The 12,899-nt window shown below is 41.9% G+C and overlaps 1 protein-coding gene across 1 annotated transcript in view; it reads left to right on the top strand.

The window, feature by feature from the left end:
- Positions 1-12,899, top strand: part of osbpl6 (oxysterol binding protein-like 6) — a gene marked incomplete at both ends in the record, with an annotated part of 50,484 nt that overhangs the window by 16,736 nt on the left and 20,849 nt on the right. The window contains 7 exons of the mRNA XM_080753305.1: positions 3,668-3,781; positions 3,876-4,064; positions 7,141-7,279; positions 8,413-8,516; positions 9,024-9,116; positions 11,032-11,200; positions 12,414-12,544. Coding sequence (XP_080609431.1) covers positions 3,668-3,781; positions 3,876-4,064; positions 7,141-7,279; positions 8,413-8,516; positions 9,024-9,116; positions 11,032-11,200; positions 12,414-12,544 — 939 coding nt within the window. The remainder of the gene's footprint in view (positions 1-3,667; positions 3,782-3,875; positions 4,065-7,140; positions 7,280-8,412; positions 8,517-9,023; positions 9,117-11,031; positions 11,201-12,413; positions 12,545-12,899) is intronic.

Raw genomic sequence — 12,899 nt, forward strand, 5'->3', positions numbered from 1 at the left:
GTAACCCTGTTGGTGGAAAGTAACTAAGTGCATTTACTACATCTCAGAGGCAAATATTGTACTTTTACTCGACTACGCAGAGATGGGAAAAGTACTCACGTTCTGTACTTAAGTAAAAGTAAAAGTACTTGTGAAAAAAACGACTTTGGTAAAAGTAAAAGTACTCATTCCAAATAATTACTCAAGTAAAAAGTAAAAAGTACGTGCTTTGAAAAGTACTTTTAAAGTAAAAGTAAAAGTATTTTTACCGTATATTTCTAGAATTTGAAGGATATTAAAATTAAAAGATCCCCACCAAACATACGTCTTAAAACTGGCCCAGAATTGGTTTCCTACTATGATGTGAAATCTGAATGCAGCAGTGTTTTTTTTAGACTGAGTACCAGTTATAGATAATATTTGACTCTCCAAGAACAATCATTATTATTATAAAAAAATATATGTATATCCCACGATTTTGTAACCCATTTTTTTAAGTGCCAATTGACCACCAAGTAGGCCTACTACACCATTATGACTGATGTTAAAATACAGATAGGTTTCCTAATAAGAATGTCGTTTTCATTGTTCAATTATAATTATAATACATCTCACATCCACAGACAGACAGATTTCTGACTGTTATACTTTAAGATGTTTTGCATGTCTGTCAGAGGACCCAAATGTAAACAAGCCATATAGCCTACTGTAGTGCTTTTGCTATGCGAACTGCTAATCAAGTATTCAATCAATCAATCCAAACAAACGCATGCATGCACGCGCATGAGGGCACGCACGCGCTCTCTCTCTCTCTCTCTCTCTCTCTCTCTCTCTCTCTCTCTCTCTCTCTCTCTCTCTCTCTCTCTCTCTCTCTCTCTCTCTCTCTCTCTCTCTCTCTCTCTCTCTCTCTCTCTCTCTCACACACACACACACACACACACACACACACACACGCTAAAGGCTTTTGCGAGGCAAAGATGACCGAAGCTACAGTTGTGCAGAGTCTGCAGAACTTTTTCCATACAGAACTTTATCCATAATCCAGCATGAGATAAAAAGCAATGGCACTGACTCACCTAAGCTTCGGAGGTTAAAAAAGAACGCATTTCCAACGCGTGTGCATTACAGGAGCAGCATGGCCAAAGTCTTGTGTTCATAATCCATCATAGTAGTTATAATCCACGTGAATTAATTGTGTTGACATGTTTGAAAGCTGTGACGAGATGAATGGTTTACAGCATGATGGTAGAATTAAACCACCTTCCTTCCTCTTCCTCTGAAAACCGTGGATTTCAAAATAAGAGCATGGGGTATTAGGCTATTATGTAGGATATATGATTAGTTTTATTTGGTAGTCTAGTTACAGGAAGTAAATAGACCGGTGCTTTCCTACTTGACACAGTGACTCTCACTCTGGCCAGCAGCAGAGCGTCACCACCGCAGCCTCTATGAATGACGATCAAGCGCTTTAATCATTTTTGTTTGATCTGCCACGCATCGGCGCAACATTAACATAAAACCAAAGTAGCGAGCCTGTTTTGAAAATATAGCGGAGTAAAAGTACAGATACTTGTGTTAAAATGTAACGGATAAAAGTAAAAAGTACCCAGAAAAATAATTACTCAGTAAAGTACAAAGTACTGAAAAATGTACTTCGTTACAGTAACGAAGTATTTGTGCTTCGTTACTTCCCATCTCTGCGACTACGATTATTTGAAAACTTTAGTTAGTAGTTTATTTGTAGATTTTGATTATCATTATTAAAGGGCGAGGTCGCTTTTCGCCCATAGGCGTCTTACTGGTTACTTATTATTTGATTATTTGAGAGTATTATTCTCTCTCATACATTTCAACCACTTCAGCCCTGAAAATATGTGAGCTTGTAGATCGACAATTTTCAAAATATTTTTTTTAACATTTTGATCATGTGAAACGGGACATTCTGCACAATGAGTACTTTTACTTTAAGTATATAGTACCAATACTTTTGTACTTTTACCCTAAATTCTGGACTTTTCCTCGTAAAAAAGTATCCCCCCCCCCCCTTCTGTGTTGCCTAGAACTGGAGGATTGATTTGGGGGTTTGTATTGTAGTACACCGTGATGATGTCATCACGGTGAAAATGGGTGGTTCTTCCCTTTAAAGTTATACTGTGTAAGTTGCTCAACTAGTGGTCAGTAGCGTTATAGCAAACCGCGGTCGCGTCTGCTTTTTTCGGACCGGGCCTTCAGACCACCGCGTCCGCCTCGCCGGCTCGCCCGCCTTGCCACGCATCCGTGGAGGTGTCTCGTGTCCCTCTAAGGACCGGCGTTGGGGAGTTACAGGCTAGACTTCTAGACCAGCGTAAACAAAGCTGTTGAAGCAAGCTATTTCCTGAAGAGACGTGATTGGCCTGTAGTGTATCATGTGTGTATGATCTGCAATGTGATTGGCCAACGTATACACAACGTATACGGATGATGCAGATGACGTCATTTTGCCGCGAAATCCTGCCCCTGTCACGGCTAAGTAGAAAACATATAAAGAAAAGGCCTTTGGGGCTGAAATTAACGGAGTGGGGGTTCTAAAACTTTAGCGATTTAATAGTTAGGACAATTTTAAGATATGTTTTATAAAAAAAGTTACATAGTATAACTTTAAGTAAAAGTAAAGTAAAGTGTTTCCAGCACAGCCTGTTGATGAACTGTGTGCTGAGAGACAGGTCAGCCTGGCTCAGCAGTGAGTCAGCAGGAACATCCACCAGGGTCACGCTGCTCGTTGTGATTCAGCTCAGCACGTCAGTCTGTGGGAAATCTGAATAGTGGCCCGACAAAAATGCACCGTCAGCACTAATTAGACGCGACCGCTCATGGAGAACAAAACCAAAATTTGTTTTTATGGATTCTCTGTGCACGCTCATGACGCTTCCCATTAAAGCAACTGTGTTGCGTAAATCTAGTGGTTTAATATTCAAAACGGGTACACAGTATAGTGTATTATTATTTTATGCTTTAACTATTGAAAAATAGCAGATCTACAAGCTCACAGCGCGGCACCGAGTGCCGCGCTGCAAGCTTGTAGATCTGCTATTTTTTTTAAATTGTTAACACTGGAATTTTGACCCGATTTTGACCCGATTTCATAAGTGTCTTTTGAATCCTTCTAAGGTTTTTTGAAAAACCTATGTTTCCATGTCAGTGGTTCTCAAACCTTTTCATGTGAAGGACCCCCAAAATGATATGTATTTGGCCACGGAACCCCATCTCAAAATATTTAGTTCCAGGGACCCCCCAGAAGCAAAATTTGAGTTACAATCGTTCGCTTAAAAAATACATATATTCAAAGATTTTCATACATTTTCACGACTTTTCAAAAATAGCAGATCTATAAGCTCGCAGCGCGGCACTCGGTGCCGCGCTGTGAGCTTGTATATCTGCTATTTTTCAATAGTTAAAGCATTCAATAATTTTAGGCCTAAATGGGTTAAGTACCAAAGAATTTGGATGCCTGGAGATGTATTTGTTTATTACTTAGAATCCTCATTAGCCACAGTATTGCTGCAGCCATTCTTCCTGGGTGTCCAAAAGATTACTTTTCACACTGTCACATAAGACATAATAAGTAACAACAAAATGAACAGTGTTTTTCCAAATTGAAATGACATCTTGCCAACATGAGACAATGCCCTCTCTCCGTCTCCGTCCTCAGACCCAGAAGGGTAAGCTGCATGGCAGCATCGATGTTGGTCTCTCAGTCATGTCCATTAAGAAGAGAGCGCGTCGCATCGACTTGGACACGGAGGAACATATTTATCACCTGAAGGTGAGGGTTGGAAGTGTTGTTATTGCACGGCAATACAGAGAGACATCAGCAGCACACCAGCAATGTCTTCATCTCCTCCTCCTCCTCCACATAGGTCAAATCCCAAGACATTTTCGACGCCTGGGTGTTCAAGTTGCGCCATCACCGCCTTTACCGGCAGAACGAGATAGTACGATCACCCCGGGACGCCACCATCCGAATGATTCCCCCTCCGGCTGTTATGGAGCCCCCTCAGCCAGCCCCCACTGCAGTTCATGAAGCTAAGGTGGGTGCCCTGCCTCAGGTGCTCAGAATTTTTTCTTTTTTCTTTCTCAATTGACACTTTTCCAACTCGTACTAATACTAATACATTCTACGTTTTTTCCTGAGTCCAGCTTATGGTTACAATGGGGGTGCCAACACCAGCAGCATGGCATATCGTCACTGTCGGGCAGAAACCTCTTATCTCCAAGTTCCACATTTGTAAATCTTTTTGCAAAGTAAAGCACTGCTTCATCACACAAGGCCGTCGCACAAAAGTAGTGAAAATAGCTGATCTACAAGCACACAATGCCTCGCGGTGCGAGGCGTTGTGTGCTTGTAGATCGGCTGTTTTCACTAGTTTAAATCATTTTTAAATTGATAAATGCAAAACAAACGGTTTTGGACATACACGGTTTCCACCCGACAACGACGATATGGTGCTGACAGGACATGTATTTCGCGCTGGCGCGTTCACATGTGGCGTTATCTGTCAGGGTAAGAGTAGAACAGGGAACACCTGGGCATCTCGCTGTAAAATTGGCTATTTTTGTTTGTTTGTCTTAATGTAAAGTATACATGATGTGAACATGCACACTTGCACAGTACATCATTATCAGACTACATTTTATCATTTAACTTCTTGTTTATGGCCCATGACTAGATGACTGGATATACAGGTTTTGTAGCAATTGTAGAAATATTAAACATAGATTGTCGAATGTTTAAGCGTGTAATGATCATGTATGCTTATCAAAATAGCTTTACATTGAGGTGCCCATATGTCCCTAGTGCCCACCTGACCTGGTGAGACAAGACAAGCAACAACTGAAGACAGGAAACACAAGACCAATAGACCATTACTGTCCAAAACTACTGTATGTGCCCTGTTGTTGAGCGGGTATTTACAGGCTAAAGACAGTTTCCTGGCTGTTGCTTCATTGTGGTCTGATAGCCTGAGGGGAAAAGCTCTTTCTGTGTATCTCTGTGGTGCCTTTGTGACTCTGTAGTGTCTTAAGTATCCCTGTGTGGGAACTAACGTAATACATGTTAAATGGTCAGACATTATTGCCACAGAAAGAAACATTTTACATACGTATATGACTAAGATTGGAAATGGTGTGGAAGTTATTGCTCCCATCATTTTAGCTGAAGTAGCTTTCAAAACATTAGACATTTCCTGTGAGTAGCCTCCTGCTGTGAGTAAAGTGAAATAGCTTATTCAAGAGGAATATCAAATTGACATTATAGGATTCCATTGGCCTGTTTCTATTAGAAGCTGGTGTTAAAAACCAGCTGACATGAAGGAGGAGATTAAAGAAATTAAATGCTGCTCATGGCGGCATGGCCTGTTATGTTTCCACAACATACAGTACCTTTACTGCGTCTAAAGTATAGAAGCCTATTTCTGCCACTGAATAAACATAGAAACTGCCTGAATTATTTTCTTGTAATTAATAACAAACAAGAACAAGAACCGGTAAGTTGTTCAGTCTGCATCGAATGGACCTTGCTTTGTAAGCCAAACACAGTCCATGCACTATTTTGCAAAATGACTGTCTGCACACTTGTTTTGTCCATTCTTTGTGGACCGTCACTTAGCCTGAATTATGTGGCTAATTACAAGACTTAATGCTCTTCGGTGTGTAATCAGATATCTGTCTAATGCAGTGATACTGTACAGATTTGTCCTGGGTAACTGTACCCAAGTCACGATGATAAGAGACAGACATTGTTTGTCTACTCTAGACCAATCCCTAGCACAGTGTGAACCCACTGCCCCCATCAATGTGTTGGCCTCACGTGTGAATGTGTGCAGACACAGACAGCCGACAGAGTGATGTCTCCTGAGAGAGGAGCTCTCTGCTCGACTCAGGTCATTAAAAGGTGTGATCAGAAGGCTCTGCATTCAGAGCAGCTGTGCTGCAGCCCCTATGAGCTCTCCCTGCAGACACAACCCAGGGAAATTAAGAGCTTCAGTCAATTTGACTGAGAGTTATCTGCACATCAGAGTGCACACGAAAAAAATCTAAACAAGGAAGGAATCTCAACTTGTTCTCTCTGTACAGCGCAGTGCAGTCAGTAAGAACGCTGACACACTCAGTGGTGTAAAGTACTGAACAGTTTTGAGGTATTTTTTTAGTATTTCCAATTTTCAATACTTTTACTACTCCTCTACATCTCAGAGGAAAATATTGTACTTTTACTCCACTACAATTATTTAAAAACTTTAGTCACTAAATATTTAGATTTTGATTATTACTACAAAACACAAGAACCACTTCAGTCGTACACTGTTGTTGAAATTTGTAGATCTCAAAATGAGTACTTTTACTTTTGGTGCTTTAAGTATATTTTAATGCAGATACCTTTGTACTTTTTACACAAGTGCATTTTGAATATGGGACTTCTACTTGTAACGGTACATTGCAGTATTGATACTTTTACTTAAGTTAAACATGTGAGTACTCACTTGTTCCATCACTGGACACACTGAACCAACCATGCAGGCACTGCCCCCACAGCTATTGTTGACTTACTGCTGTGCCTCTATCCAGCCTAGGAAATGAAATCGTGATTGAATTTGAATTGGATACTTTTAACGGTTGCGTAAGGGGAAATCATTTTTTGGGGACTGGAAAACATCCAATACATGGAAAAGCAAAGCGAAAAACAAGGCAAACTGGGTGCTCACAGGAGGTAGCAGCAAAGTTTAAAATGTGTGGTGGGTGCTACTAGGATCATCAGTGGGATAAAACCTGAAAAAGAGAGGAGAGATCCGAGCACTCAAAAAGTTAAAGGAGGAGGACGGACGGAAAAATGTGGTACTTTATTTCATTACGAAATGTTAAAAGCCGACATGTTTCGACCACACAGGGTCTTCATCAGCATATATGAGGCAAACCAACAAACACAAGTCCTTATATACATGAAAAGCAAAGTGGAAAGAGGCAACCAGGTGCTCAATGGAGACGTAAAACTAAACTAGTAAAAGGTGCTTCTGGATAATCAGATGGGATAAAAGAATAGAAGTGTGCAGCAAAATGTTTACTGACTGAACATAGTCACATTTCATGTGTAACGCTCATTAATGAGTCTCCTCATGTCTTCTGTCACAGGCAAAACCCAGTAGCCTGCCATGGCAAACAGGGGCCCCCAGTAGTAGCGGCAGCACTCTGCCAGCCTCCTACAGCAATGGCCAGAGCAAGGTCGCTGCCTGGCTGCAGGAGTCAGAAGAGATGGACAAGTGTGCGGAGGGTAGGTTTCCCTTTGTGTTACCTTTGTGTTACCTTTATTGATATTACATCCGTTTCCGTACCAATGTATGTGAGATGCATAAGCTATTATCATGGTTAACCGTAGAGGTGAAATTAAAATATAGCCTTTTGATGTTCATGCATAATGCTACGTGGAACAACACACCACACTTCTTTCATGAACAGATATTATTTTCAGGTTTCTGTCATGAACATTATACCCGTCAAGTGAGCTCAGGTCATCTGGTTGTGCCAAGTCACAACCAGAATAGTATGCTGAGAACTGTTCTTCACAGAGCTTTTTCAGCTTGGAATATGCTCCCTATAGATTTAAGACATACCAGAAGCAGATTTTCTTTTAAAAGGTTACTCAAACATAAATTGACGAGTCCTTCATAGATCTTTCTGTTCTCTACTTTTGTACCTTATTTTTATTTATGTATTTCGTGTAAACACTGTATTTGTGATTATTGGTTATTGTTCTCTGTTTTTTATGCAGAGAGATGTCACTGTTTTTGCTATTAACTCGATTTGTGTCTATTTTAGATAGCAACATTTTTACTATTGTCTGTTTTTACTGTATGAAGTATTGTGTGGACCCCAGGAAGACTAGCGACCACTTGTGGAAGCTAATGGGGGATCCTAATAAAGAATAAAAAAAGAAAGAATTACATACAGTAGTTGAGGCCGACAGAGAGACGGGGAGTGACACGCAGCAATGGTTGTCGAGGTTGGGATTTGAACGCGCAACGCGTTGTCAGACCGTATTAGAGTCTATATATTATGTGGTATGCACCGGGACCACTAGGCCAGAGGGCACAACCAAGCATAAATCAGACATCACTCGTCACCACATGAATGCTAATGTGACTAGTATAAATGCAATATCCCCTCACATACTGCCAGTGTTAATGTGATTTTAGAAGGTCCTTTGCCCAATACACCATAAAGTAGAAACGAACAGTGCTCGCTTCTCTAAATGTTGGGTTGAGAACCATTATGTGATGCACAGTGCTGTGTGTGTGTGTGTGTGTGCGTGTGTGTGTGTGTGTGTGTGTGTGTGTGTGTGTGTGTGTGTGTGTGTGTGTGTGTGTGTGTGTGTGTGTGTGTGTGTGTGTGTGTGTGCGTTTTCAGAGCTTGCACGGTGCCAGTCCAACCTGATTGAACTGAGCAGGTTATTGCAGAGTCTGGAGATACTTCAAAGGACCCAGTCAGCACCCAACTTCACTGATATGCAGGTGACATGCGCACGCGCACGCACACACACACACACACACACACACACACACACACACACACACACACACACACACACACACACACACACACACACACACACACACACACACAGTTTTCACACAGGAAGGCAGAGGTTTTCTTGGGGGGGGTGGTGATGGTAGTGTGTGTCTCTAGCCATCATGGTCAGACTTTATTATCTGTTAAAAACTCAAATGTCACATTCATTACTTTGCTTATATCTCAGGAGCACCTGTCTGCTTTCCTCTAACTGAGCACTATTACTAATACATTATATTTTCTTTGTATTATTTGATATTATTTATTTATTCATTCTTTTTTTCTTTGTAGTGTTCCATTGGCATGAAATCACTTACATTGCAGTTCTGGGAATGTCTCCTTCCTGCATTCCACTGCTGTCAATGTGCGTCTTAACATCTGCTTTATATGTGCCAATGTTTGTCTTATTAACCACCTTTTGCATGTTTTGATCCATTTGTGCAACGTAGACCAATTGTGTAGAATTGTCAAAGAAAGAGAAACGCTTGAACAGAAGATGGAGAACAAAAAGTGTCGGCAAAGATGCAAAATTCCAACTTCAGGTACCTCTTCTGACTATTTCATTATATTTCTGTTACTCGTGGACAAATACTGTCCGAGTTTCCCAACGCGATTTTAGCCCATCGTATCTCACGCATAGTCGTAGAGACCAAGCCCTGACCGTCATGTTCCCGTGTTTCCATGGGTTTGGGCAGAGCGACTTAATTAGCCCCCTACAACTACACCAACATTCAGATTTCACAAAGTGCTTATAAAGTCTCGCACCTGTCTAAATATAAATACGGTACGGCATTCTATAATTACCCGTATCCTCCGTGGTCTTTAATAAGAAGCCTTTTTATCGGATCGCTTTCTGTTTTCCCATGTATTTCCTGGCGTTCCCCATGCACACCAACCCCATTGAGATAAACAGACCGCGATCGGATAAAAAGGCATCTTATTAAAGAACATGACGGATACGGGTAATTATAGGGCGTTCCGTATTTAGACAGGAGTGAGACTTTATTAAGCCCTTTGTTTGTAAAATCTGAATGTTGGTGTAGTTGTAGAGGGCTAAATAAGTTGCTCTGCCCGAACCCATGTAAACACGGGAACATGAGAATCGGGGCTTGGTCTCTACCAGTGTTGTAGTGCTAAATTTGGAAGTGTGGGCACTCCCCGCGCGTACACGCACATGCACGTGCGTCCGTGCGCGTGCACATAACGTTTTCGCTGGCTTAAAACGGGTCTGCACGGCGGCAGAAATAGCCTTAGACCAGTGGTTCTCAACCAATAATTTGATGACCGGATCATCAGCCAAACTTCCCATGCAAAATAGCTCCACAACTGATATTTCCAATTAATTAATCCATTTTCAAATCTTATATTACCATCTGCTGTCAGTCATGCTCATTTCAGCACGGCTGGCGAGCCTATTTCAACCAATTGCTGGGTCAGAACGACCTGAAAATCTAATATCAACTGACTTGACTTGAGAGAAGTGTGGGCACTCCGTACCCCCGCGTTCCCCCCCCACTACATCCCTGGTCTCTACGAACATGCGTGAGCTACGATGGGCTTACGATGGGCTAAAATCGCTTTGTGAAACCGGGCCACTATCAGTCTCTCTCTCACACACTGACAGACACTCACACACTCATATGTAGGCCTGTGGGTTTTTGAAAATATATGGCGTTTTTTGTTTTCTCCAGGAAACACTACAGAAGTACATACAGTATGGTTTGGAAGTTGGAACATTCACTAATGTTACTGTCAGTTTGAAAACGTAGATAACCACAGTGCATACTTACCTCCCCTGACATTTTCTTCAGCTAAATCTCTTGAAGACCAAAAGGCTTTTTTTCTTGACATTCTATTATGCACCTTTTGTTCCACTACTTGTGCATGTGCACTGAGTGTCTCCACCGCACCGCTACTGTCATCTCTCACAGGTGTGCTGTGACTTGACCTGAATAATGACTTTCCACCCCCGCTAATTTCCCCGTGCTCTCCTTATCATGGTAGGCCGTGCTTTCAGGGAAAGGCTGTTCGTGCTGTGAATGTATTTACTGTGGTTAAAACTGCAAGAGGAAAGGTTTTAAAGCATTTTCCTTCACCGAATCCTGTTGGTATCACTGGTGCGGTTTTCTGGGATACGTTAACTGTCCAATTCCTCACTACTCCAGGAAGAAAACAAGAATTTACACAGTCAATATATACGCAGGTAAAAGGTAAAAGCCCAAAAAACAAATCTTAAAAAAGAAAAAGGTGGTGAATGATACAGGATTTTGTTCAAAGTAATAGGACAGTATGAAAAGAACATTGCACATGCATCATCGATCAGCCAGCCAATGAAGGTGTTTTGTCTTTACAGTTGGTTCTGCCTGCCAGTCAAACATCAGATGTCCTTTAGCAATAATGTGTCCCACAATATATATATTTGAGGTGGTGCTTTCTTATCTTCTGCCATCCCTGTAGGTCCCTCTGTCTGCCAGCATGTCTCCTGTCCGCCTTCACTCCTCCAACCCCAACCTGTGTGCTGAGCAAGTGGACTTCCAGACACCTGTCTCGCGACTGACAGACAGCATTGTGTGCCCTAGCGACTACATCAAACTGCAGGAGGAATTCTGCACCATTGCCCAGAAAGGTAGGCAGACAGAGAGGTAATCAGCCTCATTAGACTGAGATGTACACAGTGTTCTTCATTCCATCTGGGCGGTTGGCCTCTGTTTTTACCAGCTTTCAATGTTGAGCACGAGAGATAAAGTTGTAAGGGTTTACGTACAAAATGTTCTAGCAACTCTTACAGGTTGGTTAGTGTGCCTGATCATGGGGTGCAGAACTGAGAGGAACAGTGTATTGCTCCACATGCATTTATAGTCCTGGCGAAACTCCTCACTGTCAGGTGAAAAGAATAGTGGACTGCAAAGACGAATCTTTGACTTCAAAGGTGTGGGTGACATCTCAAGCCCCAGGCAAAACATGTCAATGGACTGATGAATGGGCATCTCTCTAGGTCGTCCTCAGACGAGCCCTCCATTGTCCATACATAATTCATGAGTGATTTGTTCATAAGACCGAATCACAAGAATGAAGCATGCACGATTTGTTCATTTCCTTAAACTGTTACGTTCACGCTTTCGTTCATACACAGGACAGGAGGGCAGGCTGTACGCGATAGTGTTTTTCACGAGACGATCACGGTATGAACGGTGAACGACTCATTTGAACGGATCATTTCCGTGAATGTGAACAAAATGATTCATTCACTTTCTTGAGTACACCCACGTATGTTAATGTGGGACGGCCTCGTGACCACAGCACCAATTTGCTGGCTGGCAGCTCTTGATGTCTTTGGCAGTGTCCTGCCAGACACATTCTCACATTATTGTCTCGCTCATCCTCACGCTTTTCTCGAAGTGAGCTCACATGTGTATGTGTCTCACTTCGTTCTGAGCTTTGAGCATTCATACTGTCCGTGACTTGGCCACAGAATCGCAAGAAAATGGAAACGAGGATGTTAAATGTGGTACCTGTGGAAAGCCTGGTTTCAAGTTTGATCCGGTCTCTAGAGATCCAGCCCACTCCATCCGGTAATTGCACTCAAATATGTCCCCTTCCTGATGGCGTCACGTGTATCGGAGGAGACGCATTCCTGTCTACGCCCACCCTAATGGACCAACCTGTAAGGGTCAGCAGTGACAAGTACCAACTAAATTGTGGGAAAAGGGGGGAAAAGAAAGGAATTGCAAAAAAGAAAGAAAGGAAAAAGTTATTGGGTTTTCCCCATAGGGATCGCAATTATCCGTGCACTGCTTGCCCTAAAGGGACGAGTCTTGTCTTCTCTCCTCTCTGTGCAGTCCACTCTCTGCTGAAGTCAGCCTTAAACACAGTGGCCATTGAGAAGGAGAAGATCAAACATGTTCTGTCTGACCAGGAGCAGTCGGGCCAGTCTGCCCAGATCAACACCCTCAGGAAGTCTCTGTCACAGGTAATAGACTGTCTCCCGTCATTACCCACAATGCCTCTTCTCCAGGCTCCTGCCATTGGTGATGCTTAATAAAACTTAACTGTAATCATATTAAACTATTTAATATTCTACATGCATAGCTTAAAGCCGCACCATGAAACGTTCCTTTAAATTAAATGTAATTGTTTAATTTCCTTTTACATACACATAGGGAGGATGTGTCATAATTTTATATATACTGGTGTTGGAGATGCTTTTAATGATATGCCTCTATGAACCATTTGTCATGTTGTAAGATGGACTATCAAAAGAAAAGGATCTTATTTCACATGTATTTCACATTAGAAAAACTTGACAAAACAAGAAGGATCTTTGC

This window comes from Nannobrachium achirus, assembly GCF_963921795.1.
Source record: "Nannobrachium achirus genome assembly, chromosome: 22".
Classification (NCBI taxonomy): Eukaryota; Metazoa; Chordata; class Actinopteri; order Myctophiformes; family Myctophidae; genus Nannobrachium; species Nannobrachium achirus.